At 56.6% G+C, this 19500-nt stretch overlaps 2 protein-coding genes across 2 annotated transcripts in view; one reads left to right on the top strand and one right to left on the bottom strand.

Annotated features, from left to right (window-relative positions):
* The window catches only part of Fbxw8 (F-box and WD repeat domain containing 8), an 86963-nt gene extending 84117 nt beyond the window's left edge, over positions 1-2846 (top strand). The window contains exons 10-11 of the mRNA XM_051176519.1: positions 806-916; positions 1259-2846. Coding sequence (XP_051032476.1) covers positions 806-916; positions 1259-1391 — 244 coding nt within the window. The 3' untranslated portion in view covers positions 1392-2846. The remainder of the gene's footprint in view (positions 1-805; positions 917-1258) is intronic.
* Positions 2847-7903: 5057 nt separating this feature from the next.
* Positions 7904-19500, bottom strand: part of Tesc (tescalcin) — a 28126-nt gene continuing 16529 nt past the window's right edge. Inside the window, exons 3-8 of the mRNA XM_051176526.1 lie at positions 15642-15722; positions 14317-14456; positions 12849-12910; positions 12640-12747; positions 9842-9889; positions 7904-8141 (exon numbers count right to left, since the gene is read on the bottom strand). Of these exons, the coding sequence (XP_051032483.1) occupies positions 8064-8141; positions 9842-9889; positions 12640-12747; positions 12849-12910; positions 14317-14456; positions 15642-15722 (517 nt within the window). The 3' untranslated portion in view covers positions 7904-8063. The remainder of the gene's footprint in view (positions 8142-9841; positions 9890-12639; positions 12748-12848; positions 12911-14316; positions 14457-15641; positions 15723-19500) is intronic.

The raw sequence follows: 19500 nt of genomic DNA, 5'->3' as shown, positions 1-19500 counted from the left end.
ATGGGACCAGAATCCCAGGGGTCTCACACTGCCTCTGCCCTTATCCTTCCTTAACTTCCATGGTGATGCACCATGGTGCCACCAGGTGGCGCCAAAGGGCAGCTCAAACTTTCACACTAGACTACAGCAGCATTTGCCCAAATTTCAGGAAAGCCAGTATTTGTAAAGAGTATTCTCTGCACCTCCAGAACAATTGATGTCTTTTCTGGGCTTCTCCAGTGGCTCAGGCAGGCTACCCACACCCAACAGCTCTTTTCCCCACTCGAGAGAAGCCCAGGAAGTGAGGTCTTCTCTTGTAAGTGCCCTGGCTGTATTCCAGCTACTGTCTGCCCACCCATCCTCAGCCTGCCTTCCCTCACCCAGTCCCTTCTCTTTATGCACTCCCCATTGTCCTCCAGCCAGAAAGGCCTGTTCCTGCCGCGGGCTTCCTCCCTGCTGGCCTCAGGCAGCCCCAAACTCCTTCCTACTGAGCTGAGGTGGGCACCTTACCTTCTGGCTGGTTTGCAACCTCTGAGGGCCAGAGACTTGTCTGTTGTCCCCCGCTCACAGCATGGCTGTCGGTTGTAGCTGTCACTTCAGGACTGAGGCCTCACTCAGGAGGCTGGTTGAGTCTCTGTGCCATGTGCAGGTTTGTCTCAACCTGAACCACCTTATATCCCAGTGCACCAACTTGTTGAAGAGTGTGCTGGAATGTGTAAGGGTCTGAGGAGGGCCTTGCTTGTGCCCCGGTTCCTTCTCCAGAGTGGAAGGATGCCTAGAGTTCCTCTGTGCACAGCTACTTACAGTTCCTTCCCCTCTGCTCCAGGCACCCTGTGCGCTACATCTCCTTCAATAGCCACAGCCTCATCACCGCCAACGTGCCCTACGAGAAGGTGGTGCGGAACGCTGACCTGGACAACTTTGCCTGTCACAGGAGGTCAGTGAAGGGTGGGGCACATCCTGAGACATGCTTGGTGTGGTTTCCTCAGTAGCCCCCGCCCCCATCCCGTGCTCCTGTCAGGGTGCCAACCATGGGAACACAGTGCTGCTACAGACCTGAAGCGGGTACTGGGTGTCTGCCTGGGACACCCCGCAGCTGCTCCTGGCAGCTGGGACAGAGCAGGGGCACAGTGAGGCTGGGCCTCAGTGTCTACATACCTGACATTGTGGGCTCAAATCACACACTGTGTCAGGGTGGAGGAAGGAGGGCCAGCCCAGACTGTGCATGCCTCTTGCCACAGCAGCCTCGCTGACCCGTGCTTATCTGTGCTCCCTCTAGACATCGTGGCCTGATCCATGCCTATGAGTTTGCAGTGGACCAGCTGGCCTTCCAGAGCGCTCTTCCTGTCTGCCGCTTACCCTATGACACCATGGCTGGGTACAGCTATGACCTAGCACTGTCTTTCCCCTAGGACAGTGTCTAGGGCGTCACCTCATGGAGAAGTTTTACAAATTCTCATGGCCAGTTTTACAAATGTTAGAACTATAGGGAAGCTGCAGCACAGAGTGGAAGTTTGGGGACAGTGCCCCCCCCCACCCAGGTGGCCTATGGCCACATAGCCTTGCTGCCTCTGGTGCCACTTATACAGAGTCTGCTCCCACCCTAGGGCTTTGGGAGCCATGCGGATGACTCTGAATTAGCCTTTCCCAAAGCACTCCTCCACCGCAGCCTGTGACAGGAGGGAGACCCCTCCCTCCAGCACACGCTAGTCTCCTGTGTGTGGTGCTGAGGATGGAGTCCGAGCGCCCGGCCTCCTGTCCCCACACCTGTCCAGCCCCTTACCTGTGAGGACCTTTTCACTTGCTCTGTCCAGGAAGGGGCCACTCCGTGGGGTTCCTGAGCCTGGCTGGTGGCATTTCTTCCCCCAGCAGCCTCAGTCAGTGCTCTTGAGACACACTCGGCCTGCAGGATGGCAGGGCAGCTCCACACCCAGGGGCCCGGAGACCCAGTCAGTGAGAACATTTGAGCACAGACACTCGGAGCTCTGCAGAATTCCTGTAGACCAGGCACCTAACACCTGGACAGAGACCAGCACACTCCACAGTGGGTCTGCAGAGGACTCAAGTGTGGTTGGGGGGAGCCACCAAGGTGGCTAAATTTTCTTTAAGAAGGTGCTAGAGGGTTGAGAGGGCTTCCACCTTCAGCGGGAGGGAGTCAGAGCCACCTGGGAGCAGCATCTGCCCCTCCACAGCCACACAGGGTCTCTGTTTCCCAGTGCTGGGGATGGAACCCGGCTGGGGCCTCACGTCTGTGCCCGGCAAGTGCTCTGCCACGGAGACACCTGCTGTTGAGGCATGCAGGGTTCTCAGCTGGAGACATTCAGAGAGCTCAGACGTCCGTCCCGCTGTCTAGCAGTATGGGTGGGCACACAGAGCCAGCTGAGACTGAGCAAGGCCTGTAGGCCCCTCCCTCCCAGAGTGCCGGCGGGTGCCAGCTCACCTCCCTCATGCTGCGCTGATGGCCCCTGCTGGCCCGGCTTTGCCAGGCCGGCAGCCGGGCCACAGGGGAAATGTAACTTCGTGGTCAGCACCATGAAAGAAAGGCCATGGAAGAGCTTTGAGAGCAGTGGCAGAGGTGACAGGAATGAAGACAGATAGGGCAGCTTCAAGCACACCCTGCCCCCGCCCCCGCCCCCCTAGGAAAAGCACCTGGGCTTCTTGGAGACACAGTTTGTCACACCGTAGCAAAGCTTCCCAGAGATCTGTCCCCATGGACTTCTGGGGTTGCTGCCGCTTGCACCTGCTAGCAGGGTGGGGGACAAGTGGCCTCCCTTAGCTGCCGGGGAACCAGAGGGGACACATACCCCCAGCTTCCCTTTTGCCTTACGCGGCCATGTCTGCTCTGTTATTAAAGGTTCTGGACTCGCTCGTGGCCTTGTTCTCTGCTCTGGCTGCCTTGAAATTTTTCTCCACCATTTCTAGCCCTGGTTTATCACCACAGCTGGGGGCGGGGCAACATGACAGCACACAGGGCAGGCTCTGGGCCAGTGTGGTCATCTTTGGCTGGGCTTACTGCTGCTGTACTGGACTGGTTGTCTATGCAGACCATGAGCACTCAGCCTTGCTTCTCCTGAAGCCCAGACAACAGTTCCCATGGAAAGATGGTCTCTGGTTTCAGCTGAGCAACAATTACCAAGCTTTCCCAGCAGTGGGGTTTCCATTCTTCCTGAACTGGAAAGCCCAGACAACCCCAGGACGAAGGCTCACAGCCCCTCCAGGAGAGAGAGGGTGGCGCCCCAGTCTGCTTGTTAAATGGCAACAGCAGCACCACAAGTTGAGGGCCACCTCCCCTAGTGGGGGCTTTCAGGTGGTAGCGGCTCAGACGGGCCCTGCTCCTCCCGAGCGCTTGCTTGAAGCAGCAGATGGCATGGGTCATGCGTTGTGGCCACACATCCAGGCCAGATGGTTACCTGGCTACTGTGGCAGGCCTGCGGCGACTTGGCCAGCATAGCCTGTGTGTGCTGTGGCAGATTCCCTCCTGGGCACCGGCCTGCGTTCAGCCTCTGATGCTGCTTTGTGTTAGGGAACTTCACCCTGGAAGAGGAAAGATCTCCAGCTGTGCCCAGCTGTCACAGCTACCCTTCCCATGACACCCCTCACCCTCACTACCGTTGGAGTGCCACCATTTGCTTGTGAAGACAAGCCTGCCTCTTGCTGGCTTGGTGTCAGTGTTACCAACCTGCCCTGGCTGGAGTTCTGAGCCCCCCTTTGGCTGCGTTCCTGCACCAAGTCCTGTTGGCATTTAGCCAGCCCATGGCAGAGGCGGACAAAGGTGTTGCTAATGCCATGGAAAGTGGCCTGGTTCCAGCCCTGACTCTTCAAGGTCACGGCCTGCAAGGACAGCCTATATGGCAGGTGTTTGCCAAACCTCAAGGTGACTTGCATTTCTGCCTCTCCATCCGCCCAGTTGGGCCCCTTCCAGCACAGCAGCCCTTGGCCTGGTCAACTGCAGGCAGGTAGGGACAGGGCCCAGGGCCAGGCTCAGCAATCAGCTCTCTGCCGTGAGCACAGCCCACGTGTGTGGGAACCAGAGCCTGGTGGTTTTGTTCAAGTGTGAAGAACCTGCTCCCCCCTCTCCACTAAAGGGTCAGTGTTCTGGAAGCTCCACCTTAATACACCTCCCTCCATGGTATTTAAATTGCCCCCCAAAAAGCAGACACAAGTTTTTTTGGTCACTGTTGGGGAGGGGCAGAAAATCATCCAGGAACATTTTACCCATTAAAAGCTTCTTCTAATTGTTGATTTGGATTGCTGTGACAGCGGAGAGGCTTACGGGATGCAGAAGCTTTCCAGTCTGCACTGCAGGCTGCTCTGGCCTCACTGCCCCTTCCCCATAGTTCATTTGTCACGAGGCTGCAGTGTTCATAGACACATTTCTGTGAGGTTTGCATCACAGACCTCTGGGAAACTTAGATTAAACATTTGCCTCATACCAAATTCAAAAAAAAAAAAAAATTTTTTTATAAGCTTGTTATCCCTCCACTCAGGAGGCTGAGGCAGGAGGATTTTAAGTTTGAGGCCCCCTCTAGAAACAGAAACCAAAGTTGGTAACAGCAATAATAGAAGGCTAGATCTCACTTGACTGCTGTAGAATAGAGAGCACACCTTCACACCCAGCTCCTGGACCTTCTCCACCCACAGCCCTTGGGCCTCACAGCCCCTGCTCAATCAGCACCCTCAAACAGGCTCCATCCGGTTAGTCAAGAGTTTTGGATGAAGATCACTAACCAGTATGCTGGATGGATTGCACACTCACCTGTCCGAAGATAAATGTCAGCACACAAGCTGCTTCACTGCTGGTTGAGGTTCCTCATCTGGCTCATGTCCCCAAACAGAGACTGGAGGCCCTGGCTGCCCTGGGGCATAGCACCCTGGGCAGTCCTGCGGGTAAAAATACATCAGCTTCCTCCCTGACCTGCAGAGCACACAGCTGCCCCTGTTGCTCCAAGGCCAGAAGCTCCAGGAGATACCAACGAATTAGCCTGCACTCACTCCCTGGAGCAGGTTTGTTCATGGTTCTTATCCTGCCTGGCTGACTCAGAGCATGCCGGTAGCCGAGTGGTAGTAGTACTCCAGGTAAGTTCTGCAGTGGGAATCAGGCCCAGCCTAGCCTGGTCCCAGCGATTGTGAACAAATGAGCTTGCTTCTGTGCCTGGAGAACTGTGCTCCCAGTGAGTCAATCTCATTTTAATTAGCTGTTTGGATTAGCCATGCCCAGGGCTTCAAAGACATTAGCAGGCCCTCAGCGGGCAGCACACGCAAGCAAGCGCAAGCACGCTTGATGTGCGTCCATCACAGCCGCTTCTTCCCAACTAGAACTCCAGGCGAGGGCCGAGGGAAGGCAGTCCATTATTTATGAAGACATTGTACATTCATGAACTGCCTTTGTTGAGAAAGACATACAACTGAAACAAATTGGGAGAGTCTCGGGAAACCAAGGCCTGTGAGATGCCAAGGTGATGGCTGCCCTGGGAGCCAAGTTACAGATGCTCCATGTGTCATGTCCCCAGGCTGACCTGCTGGCTTTCTAGAAACCTAGAACCAGCAACCAGGAGGCCCCTGCGTTGGGGGTGGGGTAGGGGCATGGTTGTAGGGTTCTCCCTGACGCTGACAGGGTCTGCTTGGCTCTGAGCAGAGAGGCTGGAGCCCCTCCATCTGCTCCTGCCTGCTGCTTTGTCAGGCCCTAGCCAGACAGAGACCTGTGTTCAGAGGCACAGCCCTGGCAGTGCCCTTCGGACCTCTGTCTTCGCCAGCCCAGAGATGAGCAGGTGGTGATAGGTGGCCCTGTGGTCCAGCATCAGTCACAGACCCAACTCACTCAGGCCAGCCCTGCCTGCCAAGCACTTGCTCAGAGCACCTGCAGACCCCTCAGCTCCTCACTTACCTATGTGATCCAATGTAGCAACCAAACTAGCCAACCCCTATGCATGCACATGCACACACACGCTCCCCCAACCCCCGCAGCCCTAACACACTCCCCTGAGCATAGTCTCTACATGCCCCTCAAATTGATCGGTGTTTTGCTTTTAGACATCAAATCTAACTTGACTAATTTGAACCTCATCCTCAGCAGTAGCCTGGGACTCCTTTATGTGTCATTGAGTTACCCCCCACCCACCCACCGTACATGTTAAGTAGGAGAACACTTGTTGCGAAGACTAATCCACCACTCAGAACAACCTCAGACAGCTCACTCAGGGACAGCAGCGTGAAGAGATCTATAGAAGAAGCCACTCAATCTGGCACATCACCATGGAGACACAGCCTGCCATCAGCCATGACAAGTGCCCACAGGCAGAGAGTAAGCTGCTGGGATTTGTTCAGGCATGAGTCACTGTCCCCTGGGCAGCAGCAGGATAGTTGTACTAGTAACGACACCATTTTTCACCAAGCCAACAGAGCTAAAATGCGTGCACCAGGCCAGCAGGATGGCACGGGCTGCAAGAGCTAGTGGCTTGAGCTTGATCCCCAGAACCAATGTTAAAAAAATAATAATAAAATAAAGACGGATGCAGGGCCAAAAAGACAGCTCAGGTCCCAGCACATAAGGCAGCTCATGACAGCCGAGAACTCCAGCTCCCAGGGCATCTGGCTGATGCGCTCAGCTTGGAGCACCCACACTCATGTACAAACTCAATGGGCATATACACTTTCTTTAAAAAACAAAAAAGCTGAACGTGGTGGCCCACTCTGTCATCCCAGTCCTCGTGTGGAATGGGGGGCGGGAATGGAACAGTTGCCCAGCGTCCTGGGAGCCATCTGGTCTGGGGTCCACAGCAGATTGGGAGAGAGAGGCCCTGCCTCAGCATGGTGGAAGGCAAGAACTAACTCCCCAAAGCTGTCCTCTGATCTACACATACACACCAACACCATGGACACTTGTGCCATCGTGAGAACCGGAGTGTACATCTTGGTACCCACATAATAAGCCAGGCGCTCGCTCTTCCTGCACCTCTGACTCCAGCTCCACTTTTAGCTAACATGCACTGGCATGTGCCTGCGGGCGTGTGTGTGTGTGTGTGTGTGTGCGCACGCGTGTGTGTGTGCGCGTGCACATGCACACACACACTCCAATAACAAATGTACAGAAAAACAAAAACATCTGAAGCCACATCCACCTACACATGCATGATGAGGGTGTAGAAGAGAAACAGCAGGGGAGGGAAGGGGGCTCCTTTGCCCCTTCAGGCCTAGGACTACACAAACAAGATTGAGAGAGAATGCTCACTCTTGAGACTGCTGCAACAGCAGCAGGTGTCAGCCTCCTGGAGAACTGCCTGGAATCTAGAACGCCACCTCCCAGTGTCAACAGAGGGAACGAACCATCCTGAAACAGACCGACCCGGAGAGCAAACACCAGCCAGCCACGTGTGCACCATGAGAGCAGCAGCCAGGACAGCAGTCACAGGTGGTCTCACCATCCGGCTACTGGCCCCACCCCCGCCCCACCTGTCCTGAAATGAGAGGTGACAAACAGCTGTCTGAGCTCCTCACCTGCAGTTGGCACCTTAGGTCTTCACTGCTGCCTATGCTGGGAACTGGCGTGTCCCGGGCTTGCAGCTGGATCCATGGTCTCCGGAGGAGGGACTGTGGCATCCCCGGCTACAGGTATCCATCAGGAGGTGGCGTCGGCAGCCAGCCATGATGGCCCAGGCCGTCTGGAAGCCTGCCCAGAAAGGCAGGCTCTTCCAGGCTTCCCCTGGGTGGGGACCGCAGGAGGATGCCTGATCCTTGAAAGGGAGAACAGATCGCCACAAGGACTGACAGACAGGACATCCGTCAGCCCTTCCTCACCAATCTCTGCCCACTCCTTGGAATCAGCCTCACATCACCGAGACCCGGGTTCCTTTAAGGGGTGTGACAGCAGACGGGGATGCCAGGCTCTTTAGGAAACCTTTATTGTCATCATTAGAGATACAAACAGCAGTGTCCCACACATCACACCTCTCCAGAAGGACAAGTAAAGGGAGGGGCACAGACTGTCACAGCAGCTTAGGCAAAGGGCTGAACAAAGGGCCCCGGCCACCCCCAGCTTCCCACCACCCCGCCCTTGAGCGGTCGGTGGCGCAGGACTATGGCGCAGGTCAGTGGCAGAGGGCGATGGTCTCCATGTTGAGGAAGCGGATATGCATCTTGGTCTCGATGTCTATTCCCTGCCAGATCTGGAACGGAGGGAGTGGCATCAGGAGACGTCCCTACCACTGCGTGACGCCTGCCCGAGCCAGGTCCTCGGCCTTCCCACCCGCCTTCCTCTGCCACCGGCTGAGCCACTTGGCCGATGAGAAGATGGGTTCCAAGGCTGTGTGTGAGCTAAGCGAGGAACAACTCCCCTCTCTTTCTCTCTTCGAGCTAGTCTGGTTCTTGCTGGTCACCATGGCGAGTTAGGAGGAAGTCCTGAATCCAAGCTCCTTGGTGGATGGGCTCTTTGATGTCACCCACACCCAACGGGTGCAGTTCGGTGCCAATGACAACCTCCTCCTCAATGTCATTCCAGGGTTGCCACACCATGCTTCCCACTTTCCAGACTCAGACTGGGCCAGCCCCATCCACAGAACACTAATATAAACTCCATTAGACACCCATCAGTAAATAATGCAGCAGTTTGGTCACCTGGATGAAGTAGGCCTTGGAGCTAGGCTTCCCACTGTCCCCTGCACTGGGCCTGTGTGGACATGGAAACGGCTCAGCTTCACATTGAGCAGCCCCAACGGTTGGGAGTCTGAGATGTTCTGAGAAAGATCCCAGACTTCATGACAGTCAGCTAAGGTCTGGGAGAGGGCACAGTCATCGGGGGCACCAAAAAGGACAGACAAGAGGAGCTAGCTTCTGAAGAACCACGGAGAAAGCAGCTTGGTTGGTTTGTCTCAGCAAGACTCTGAACTTCAACCCAGGCTGGCTTCGAACTCCAGATGCCCCTGCCTCAGCCTCCCTGGTGCTAAGATCTCACTTGTGGTGCCTCCATACGTCGCTCAAAGCAACTACGCCCTCTACCCCCGTTACTCTGTGATGTCCCTGGACGGACAGGTCCCAGTGCAAGCCTGAGCAAATCCACACGCTAGGGCTCCTGGCCTCCCCCGCCACACACCCTCTCCAGCCTTGGGTGTGGGTCTCTCGTGTGACTTAGAGGACAGTGGCCAGCCCTGGCCCTGCAAACCGAACCCTAGAGGCTCCAGGCTCCCTCCAAGAACCAGCCTTGGTGGAGACTGCATGCTGGGAAGCTGGACTGGGAGTTCATAGGTCGTCCTGTGTCCTGACCTCCTTGCCCACCCTCCATGCCCAGAAGGCCTTGGAGAGATGATTTTAGCATTTTCTTCTTCCTGCTTCCAGATAACTTGGTCGTCGCAGCATCCGATCTTAACTCCCAGTCCTAGAGTGTGTTTGTGACAGGGAAGGCTGCCCACCAGCGGGGTGCAGATACCTTCACAAGAGGGAGGACAGGCGAGTGGGTGGCCACTTAAAACTCCCCTCAGGACATGCCAGGGACTCAGCAGTGTGTCATTTACTCCAGTCTGCTTGCAGAATGCTGGTGTCTGTCCAGGTCCAGGAAGTTTCCAGAACCTTCCAGAATCCCTGCTGTACTGTGAAAAGCGACTGCTCCTAGGAAGGGTGCCAGTGTCCCAAGGGAGAGAAATTGACTTCTCCCATCTACCTGTGCACCGCTGAGGTCAGGGCCCACACAGAAATGCTACCCTTTCCACAGAGGCCAAGCAGATCAGTTTATATGGTTTCCAAGGCCTTCCTATAGAACAGCCCTGGTGGGCACTTGAGATCTGCCGACAGCCACGGACAGCTCCACAAGATGCTCATGGTGTCCTGAAAACCCCATGCCCAGGCACTTCTGTCCTTTCCCCCTGGAACCCACCTTCAGGAAGTCCTCAAAGGTAATCCCCTCGTACACCTGGTCCGGTTCCTGAGAATGAGATTGAGAGGGAGGGAGTGGTCAGGTCAGGGATTCATGCAGGTTACCTCCTCCAGATACCCAGAGAACAGAGGTCGAGTTAGGACAGAGAGAGAGGGGCGGGTCCTGTGTCCACAGCCATGCCAGGCTCCTGCAGCCCAACAGTGACTTCATCCCACTAGGGCCCCACAGGAGGGTGTGGGGGATGTAGACCCTCAGGCATGGGCCCTCCTTCCCAATACAGCCCACCTCACCTTGCCTGTCCCTAAATGTCCAACCACCAAGATACGTCCTGTCAGCCTGGGGCCTGCCTCAGCTCCCTGTACTGATAACAGAACTATTCTGGGCTAATCTATGCTCACAGCCCGCTAGGGGGAAGGAGAAGGGAATGGAGTCCCCCCCTCCCTGTGGCCACCCTCATGCCAATGAGTCACCATGATAACCAGGGAGCAGGGGACAGAGTGTGGCTTCAGTCAGGGGTAGCATGCTCCACAGCAAGTCTCCAGCTGTGACCTTCCGACTGTAGGAACCAAAGGGATGGTACCAGGGCTCTGCCCAGGCCGCTGGAAACCCGGGGGTGGGGGGGAAGACATGTTTTCTGAAACAAAGAAGCCCCTAAAAGAACATTGACCCTTGCCCCCTGAACTGCTGAACAAGTCTCCAGAATGTCCACACAGCATCCCCCTGGGAAGGTGCACACCATTTGCAGGATCCCAAAGACCCCTGCTGGGTAGTCAGGGTCCCCTGCACTGCCCCAGGGTGCCTCCTCAGGATTAGGCCCCTTCATGGCTACCAAGCAGCTAGCTCTTCTCAGCCGAAAAGAAACAGGGACCCACAAGGAGCTAGTGCCTGCTGCTCCCAGCATCCAGCACATGGGGAGTGTGGTCAGGCCTTCTCTGCCCTTTGGACAGACATCTGGCGAGGGAAAGAAGGTCGTGTCCAATCAGGCTACCGAGGGAAGTGTGTGCTTGGCTAGGCTGGGACTTGGTGATACAGCCTGAGCTCAGCATGCATGGGGCACTGGGTTCAAATCCCAGACACCCCGCATACACCAAAATACAAGTGGCCCAACACAACAGCCAAGGCACACGTGTGCTGTGTTCTCTGTAGTGGGGAAAAGCCCCCAAGGGTGGTTTCCTACAGGGCGGGGCCTCAAGTGGGCATGGAGAGACAGTGACCTTCACCCTTTCCTGGTTGTTCCCAGAGGCAAGGGTCAATGTTCTTTTAGGGTTTGTCTCGTAAAACATTTCATAAACCCCCAGTTTTCTACTGGCCTGGGCCTGCCCTATCCCCAGGGACTCTTCCTCTCTGCTCCTCCCTCGCGGGGGTGGGGGGGGTGGAGAGAAGTAGCCACCCTCTCCCCCAGGGCACCTCACTCCCAGGCTGGGTGAGGAGAGCTAATTATAGACTCAGCCCCACTGTGAGAAGTCCAGCAGGGGTTTGGTGCCAGCAAGGACAGAGGCTGGCAGTTGGCAAGCTCAGGATGGAGCCGAACTTAGCAGCCCCTCCCTCTACCCACCAAGATCCCTGCACAGACATGGTCTAGGGAAGGTACTTAAAGAGTCCCCGCCCAAGTCAGCAAGTAGCTTTGGAAGGCCATCGAAGGAGGGATGGTGAGTGGCATTAGCCATCATCGGAAACCAGTGGCCACCCTGACCCACAGCTCAGCCAGAGTTGGATCTGCCTTGATCTGGCTGAAACGCAGCGTGGGCTCCATAGGAAGACACACATGCCGGGCTCCCGGGCGGCTCTGTCCCCACCCTGCTGGGGATCTGCACTAGGGAAGTCTCCACTTGTGAGGCAGGGGCCAGCTGCCAACAATTTTACTACGGCAAATGAAGAGAAGTCGCCAGTTGAAAGTAGAGTGGGATGGGGACTCATTTATGCAGAGAGTAATTAAGCCAAATGGGTGTTTGGCTCTGCCCCAGTTACAAGGGGGAGCCTGGCTCTCCACCCAGCCAGGGCCCTTCCCTGAGGGGCTTCACGTGCAAAGTGTGGAGGTTTTACTGGGGCAGTTGCCCCTCTGAGGGAAGTACAGATAAACAAGTCAGGAGGGCAGCTCAGGGGTCCCCAGTGACAGACAGGGACACAGAGGCAGGGCCCAGCATGGAGCTGCCTCTGCGCTGAAGCTATTGCAACAGAACCAGAGCTTGCTGGAAGCCCAGCCCACAGAGGTGGCCGTCCGCCCACCCTAGTAGTTCCCAGGGCTGCTGGGCTGCACCCCACCCTGTAAGAGAGACCCCAGCCAGAAAAGAGCCAGCTCCAGCCTCAGTTTCCCCACTGGTAGAATGAGGCAGGAGCTAGGAAATGGTGCGCACACAGGGCACTCATCCCTCGGCTGCCCCCCCCCCACCGTGCCCATGGTCTTCCCAAAGGTGCCGAGCCCGCTGTCGAGGCCCGAGAACATTCTATTCTCTAACCGGGGAGGGGACGCTCCCGCAGCGCTGTGCTCTGTGGTGCTGCCCACGGGGGTAGGGAGCCCTCGGTGGCAACCACCTAAACCGTGAGCTCTGCTTTGCCGTGTCACACAGCTCTCCAGAGCCACAGTCTCATGGGGACCGAAAGAGCCTGCAATAGGTTCTGACCTGGGCTCCATGCCACTTAGAGCGGCAAGGGGACCCACCTGGCTCCTGCCACTGAGGCCTTGAGGAAGCGCAGGGTTCCAACCACGGGAAAGGCAATGTGGAGCCGCAGAATGGGGGCATCTGCTGGTGGAGTCCTGCTCCACGCCCTTCCCTCCCTCTGCCCCAAGGGGTGCTCACCATCTGCCCCACGCACACACTGGCCGCCTCCATCATGGCTCCATCTGCGATGGACCGAGCTGACTCCTTCTCGATGTGAGGGTTTCCAGAAAGCAGCTCCTCCACCACCTGCCAGTGGGGCAGACACTTGGTGACCTTGGGTCTCCACGATGGTCCGAGGAGGGGGAGGTGCCAGGAGCCCCGGGCAGGGCCAAGAGAGCATACTTTACATTTCTATACTCTTCCAGGGTGATGCGGCCGTCGCTGTCCGAGTCATACATGTGGAACAGAACTGCAGGGAACGGGAGGTAGGAGCCAGTCAGGCGAAGCCAGGAGTGGGGCCTGTGCCCACTCCTCCCTCAGGCTCCTGCTCCGAAGCTACGCCAGACTGGACACAAGACACTGACAAGATCTAGGCGCCAAAGCCTTAGGGCGCAGGCCACCACGGGGCCTAACTGGTCTCTTCCTAGTGGGGTGCCTTGAGCCAGTGACCTCTCTTAAGCCTTGGTTTCCCATCCATAAAACTGGAGTGGCAGGCATTGCCTGCCACCACCGCCACTAGACTCCAGGCATGTGACAAGGCTGGACATCTCATGACCACAAAGCCAATTGGGTGTTATCTTAAAATGCCAGGTCCCGAGCCACGCTGCCCACATCCTGACGGCTGGCCGGCCCTAGGTGGATCCCGAGGGTGGCAGACAACTTTAGCAGGGCCTGCCTGGCTGCCCCACAGAGATGAGGTGCCGAGTGGCTGCCCCCCACCACCCCAGCCCCCCCACACACTCTGCTCTCAGGGACCAAATGTCCAGATCCACACAGTATTTCCTGGTCATGCTGTCCTAGCCTGAGCCTGTGAGATCACACTTCACGGATGGGCCGTCAAGTGCCGTGTGTGCTAAGACGGGTCCTGAGCCGGCTCAGACCTATGTTCCTGATTGCATGGCCCTCTTCACAGCCCTCAGGCGGGCGGGGTGGAGTGTACGGACCCCCTGGGCAATAACATATGAGACCCAGGGGATACCCAGCATGGTCGTTCCCACCAGCCCCTCGCATGCACTCCAGTGCTAAACATAGCTGAGTATTTGGAGCCTGAGGAGGTGGGGAGGGCCGTGATGTCTGGAGTCGTGGGAAAGATCACAGTGGTGAAAGGAGACTCCATGCTAGCCAGGGTGGCCACTAAAGGCTTCCCAGAGCTGGAGGAACCTCAGGAGAGGGCTACCATAGCCTGCGCACAGCATGCCATGGGTAGGGGCAGGTGTGGGGCCCAGAGTCAGGGCCTCCCAGCCCTGGGTACAAGGTTCTACCTGCCAGAGTCCTGAGTCCCACAGCCACCCCTGCTCAGTCAGCCCACCATGCCCAGGTCCAGAGGCCTCGAGTAAAACTCCCAGTGTCCTTAAAGGACGCCGTTGCCCTGCAGCCACCCACCCCGCCTGTCCCCCAAAAGTCAGAAGCTGCTGGGCTTTTACGAGGCCACAGAGTTGCAACTTCAGAGAGGCCACAGCAACATCTGCCGTTTGGGGACCAGTGGTGTAAGGACACAGGCTGTGTGTGTCCTCAGCTGTCTGTCTCCCTCCCTCCCTCCCTCCCTCCCTCCCTCCCTCCCTCCCTCCCTCCCTCCCTCCCTCCCTCCCTCCCTCCCTCCCACGGCCTAGCCTCCCACTCTCAGGGGCTCCCACATTCTGAGGGCTTGGCACACACATTTCAGTTTCTCCTTTCGGGACAGCTCCACCTGCTCCTCCCCCAGGGTGGTGTCGATGGGCCGGAAGTAGGACATGATAGTCAGGAAGTCCTCGAAGTTGATCTCCTCGGCCAGGCCACTGGGTCCCTTGCGCAGGTTCCTGAGAGGGCAGCAGGCGGAGGGAAGGTCTCAGTACGTAAAAAATATCTCCTGAGATGGCTTGGTGGGTAAAGGTGCTAGCTCTGCTGCCAAATCTGCTCTCCCGAGTTCATTCCCCAGGCCCCACATGGTAGAGAACTGACCCTATACACTTCCCACTGACCTCTATAGGTACAGAATACTGTAGAGTGTACACATGCGCACTCGCACGCCCCCGCGCGCACACACACGCACATGCACAGGCACAGACATGCACACATGCACACACACAGACACCGCAAGCATGTGCACTCTTGCGTGCGCACATACACACACACATACACATACACACACACACACACACACACACGCCCGCGCTCATGACGTGGCCCTTTGCATACATGGTGCCAAGAATCTTCTCCCCAAGCCTGCACAGTCCCCCTTGCCGGGTTCATGCTCCACCAACTGGGCCCCAGCCTAGTCAGTCACTTTCCACTAATACTATCCAATGACAGGCCCATCGGTTCAGAGGTCAGAGCCCTCCTCATCCATGGATCTCTACAGCCCCTCCAGCTGGGGATGGAGTCGTGCCTTCAGCACCTGAGCCTGGGAGGTCTTCCTCCTGTCCTTAGCCTTAGCCACATGTGGGAGGAGAAACGGCCTCTGGCCTCCTGGCCCACGGAAGCCATGAGAAGTCAGTGCTGGGCTGGCTTGGGGCTGGGGTACCTAAAGTACCTGCTCACTTTGGAGTCATTTGTTACACAGCCTGTTACACATTTGTTACAATGGCCTGACTCACACATGGGGGGAGTCGGAGAGCAGTCCAAAGCCACAGTTTATGGGCTATCTGCACACTGTGTGAAGCTCTGCTGCTCTGAATGGTGTAATAAAAAGCTGAAAGGCCAATGGCTAGGCAGGAGGTGTAGATGGGATCTCCAGGGAGAGAGGAAGAGGAGGAGAAATCTAGGAAGCAGCATGGACAGAACTGAGAGATGAGGCAATGAGCCACTCATCAAAAATGCAGATTAAAATAAATGGGTTAATTTAAGTTATGAGAGCGGCTGGCACAAGCCTAAGCTATAGGCCGGGCTTTCATAATTATCATTATGTGGGAGCTGACTGCCAGGACAGAGAAAGGTCCCTCCCCCATTCAGGGTTTCAGAGTGGAAGGCTTCCCAGCTCAGCCTGCCTAGGGGAGGGAGCACACCTGTTGTCGAAGAAGGCACGGACGATTTTGGATCGGATTGGGTTGAGCTCCAGGTCAGGGATGTTGTTGAAGTTCTCCTTGCTGTATTCCGGGACACACGGGAGAGAAAGTCACAAGAGAGTGGTCATCAGTGGCATGGACACAGGCATCCCCCACAGCCCCACCCTCTCTCAGGCCTCTTGCCTACAGATTGGGTGACGGGGTTAGATGGAGGGAACCTGTCACTTGGAGGGACCCGAGAGGTGGGTAGGACCCTCGTCCTCAGGCTGCAGAGACAAGATCTGCAGAGTTCAGGTGGGAAAGCCTTGGGCTGGCTCATCTGGGAGCCCAGCAGTAAGACACTGGCTGGAAGGTCCTTAAGGGACTGGAGTCTGAGCACTTCATGACCTGGCACCTCTTAGCGTGTGCCTAAGAGAAGCAAGCACACATGGGCAGTCTCACAGGAACCACATGAGAACCACAGAGGGGCCAACCAAATGTCTGCTACCAGGTAACATGGTATCCGGACTGCAGGCTGTCCACACGGGAATATTACACATCCAGGAAAAGAACTGGAGCACTGATACCCCCCACCACAGGAGGATGGACCCTAAGACTGACCTTGCTGGGAAGACAATGGCAGAGAAAGGTCACAATTCCATTTAAATGATGTGTCTAGAACAGGCCGAGTCACTGAGGTAAAAAGCAGGAGACGGTGGCCCAGGGCTGGGGAAGCCAGATGACCCTAATGGGGCAGGATCCTCTTGGGTGACAAATACTCTGGATACTTAACACTGATATTGCTGTGCTTTTTAATGACTGAACTATAAGGTGTGTGGCCTTCACTTCAGTAAAGTCAAGAAACCCAGCAGCAGCCTGGGCAGGGTGCAGGCGTGTGTCCCTTCTGCCTGCCTCACGCGAGGGGGCCAGACTCCATTCAGGTTGCCTGTGCTGCTCCATGGCAGTGAGTTCCAAGGGCACCAGGGGGCAAAAAAGTATGCTTGGGATGGGGAGAGGGTGGCTGATTACACACACACACACACACACACACACACACACACACACACACACACCCTGAGGACATTAGTGGGGGGGGGTGACACTGGAATGAACTGGGACAGGGAGCTGAGGCCCTTTGAGTTGGGACAGTCCACAAACAGTCCCTTGTCCCAACCTGGCTTCACCTCATAGGAGAGGGGCCTCCGGCTCCAAACACAAGCAGAAACAGGTGACCGGATCTCTCCTGTTCTCACCAACCCTGGGTGGCTTCCTGCCCCTCCCTTGTGGCTGGACTGCTGGCATCGAGCCAAACAGGAGCTGGTGGCTGGGTACAGCCACCCTCTGCAGTCACCAGAGCCCACTCTGGAAGAAGAATACACTTTGAACAGTTGTCTCATTGTGATGGGTGCCACGATAAGACCAAAAAAAAAAAATAGATTTGGGGCAGGATGGGTGTAAAAGGAGTGGAGGGGCTGGCGAGATGGCTGAGTCGGTAAAAGCAGGTGTGTGCAAGCCTGAAGACCTGAGTTCAATTCCCAGAACCTGTGTAAATGTGGAAGGAGAGAACCAACTCCGCCAAGTTGAGTGGACACACAGTAATCTGTAGTCCCGGGTACCCGAGAAGCGGCAGTACAGTGGTGTGAGCCTGGGATCCTAGTGCGGAGGAGGCTGAGGCAGGAGGATCGCAAGTTCAAGACCATTCTAGGCTGCACAGACTCTGCCTGCTGACAACCTGACCAAACAAGGGAATGAAGCAAGGACACATGCTGCCACCGAGCCTCAAGAACATCACCCGCTCAGCTCAGGATGGAAGCCAGCACAGAGCCTGGTTTCCAGGGTGATGGGGGTGGGTGTCACTCTGGGATGCTTAAAGTGACAGTGCAATTTAAATGGCGGGAATGAGTGCTCCTCAAACTACTAAAAACTTCCCCCTGCTTTTGTTAAAAACCGCAGCACCGTCCATTTCCACAGAGGGAATTTCCACACAGGCTAACAGCTCACTGCCTTTGCAACAGGCAACCCAGAGAGAACACAGGGAGCCTCAGGGCTGGACACACAAGGGTTCTGTCCCTGCCCCCACGCAGTTGCTAGCCTCCAACAACCACAGGAGGAAGCAAGAGAAACCAGAACCCTGGACAGAGGAGTCAAGGTTACCACGGAGACGATCAGATCACCAGGGCACCCCCTCCTTGCTGGCCACTGCTCATATGACAGGCTCAGTGGCTGCGTGAGCTGTGAGGCCTGCAGTGTGGCCCTCACCTGGGGGAGACTCCACCGAGTAACCGGGGCTCCTATGACTCCCTGAAGAAACAGGTGTGACACAGAGCCAGCCAGCCAGTCCCAGCTGTGGGGAGTCACCAGCCCCTGGTACTGCCTACTCCCTCTCCATCTCTACAGGTGCCTGCCAGACCCGCACCCCTATGCCACCCACCCCTCACCAGACACCTGCTTCTGGGAGGGTCAGTCTCCTCATCTGTGAGATGGGTGCAGACCTAACTAACGCTCCCCTCTGCACAAACGCGATGGGGTGAAATAGGCTGTGGCTGCTGACCCAGGCTCCTTCCTCTGCAGCACATGGTTTTGGGGGGAGGGCCCCCCAGTTTCAGATGTTCCAGTGGTAAGGTAGGAACTCTCAGGGCCCTGGAATGAGGGTGCCACACGTGTGAACACTGCGGGAACAGAGACAATGCGGCAGCAGTGGGGAGAATTGGACCATGGCATTGCGGCGGCGGACAGAGACCCTATTCGTGACAGCCACCAGGGAGCCCTCCCGAGGAGGAAGGGCCCACCCCAGTGACAATGCCATGGAGGGCAGGCACCGAACCCATTTTAGAGACCGGCGAGGCAGAGAGGGGGAGAAACCGCTTCCTAACCAGGAGGGGTAGCATGTTATCCCAGGAAGCTGAGTGGCTCAGGACAGACCACTTGCTGGGGGCCCCAGAAGGGGGGGGGGCGTAAGGACCACGGCTACAGCCCAGCTGCAACGTCTTGGCTTTAGTCTGGAAGTAGTCACTCTTAAGAAGTAGGTCTAGTCTGGTACTCAAAGACACCCGACTTCTGCCACCTCTACTCTGACAGAGAAGGCAAGTCTCGGTGCTGGAGCTGGGCCAGGCCAAGCCGAGCGGCCTCAGGGTCTCCTTCTCATGCCCATCAGGCCCTCATTGAACTTGTTGAAAGGATTCTGCGCCGTCCGGGGCCCTGGATGCTATCAGGGTCACTGCCCTTGGCACTTACCATCAGTCCAGCACTGCCGCCCTAGTGGCCAGCAAGGAAAAGGGGGCCACAGAAAACCCCAAGAGACACCCACCTTCCATGCCTCCTCCAGGGCAGCTTGAAGCCGGGGAGCGGGGTGGTTTACATCATCTCCCCAAGTTCCAGTGTCCTCCCCATGCCAGGCCACTCACTGGGAGGTTCATAACCCTGTCAATAACCCTGGCACCTACAAGTGGTGACAGTGGTGGGCCCACTTTCATTGACAAGTACATGGAGCCCAGAGAGGCCAAGCCAGTATGCTATAGTCACACAGCTAGCTATCAGAAGCGCTCTGACCCCAGGAGTGCACCCCGCTTACTCCAGGCTCTACATTTTGGCTTTGGAGAGAATCAGAGCTCTAGGCACCCACTCCTGCCCAGTTCCAGCTGAGATCCCCTGGGGACTCGCAAAGAGAATAGGGCAAGCATCCAGCTTACAAAGGGACATACAAGACCAAGGAAACCACCTGGGGCTGAGCGGGCCTCTTCTGCAAGGCCAGTGCTGTGGGCTAGTTTCCGGCAAGGTCACGCAGACCTCAGTGCAGAGCTCATAGTGAGCTCATTCAGCATACTGGGGAAACTGAGGCCTCATAGGGACTCTTCAGGGAAGGGACTGTGTCTCACAGGGC

Source organism: Phodopus roborovskii, unplaced genomic scaffold (genome assembly GCF_943737965.1).
Source record: "Phodopus roborovskii unplaced genomic scaffold, PHOROB, whole genome shotgun sequence".
Lineage (NCBI taxonomy): Eukaryota > Metazoa > Chordata > Mammalia > Rodentia > Cricetidae > Phodopus > Phodopus roborovskii.
This window is presented reverse-complemented; position numbering and strand designations above follow the sequence as displayed.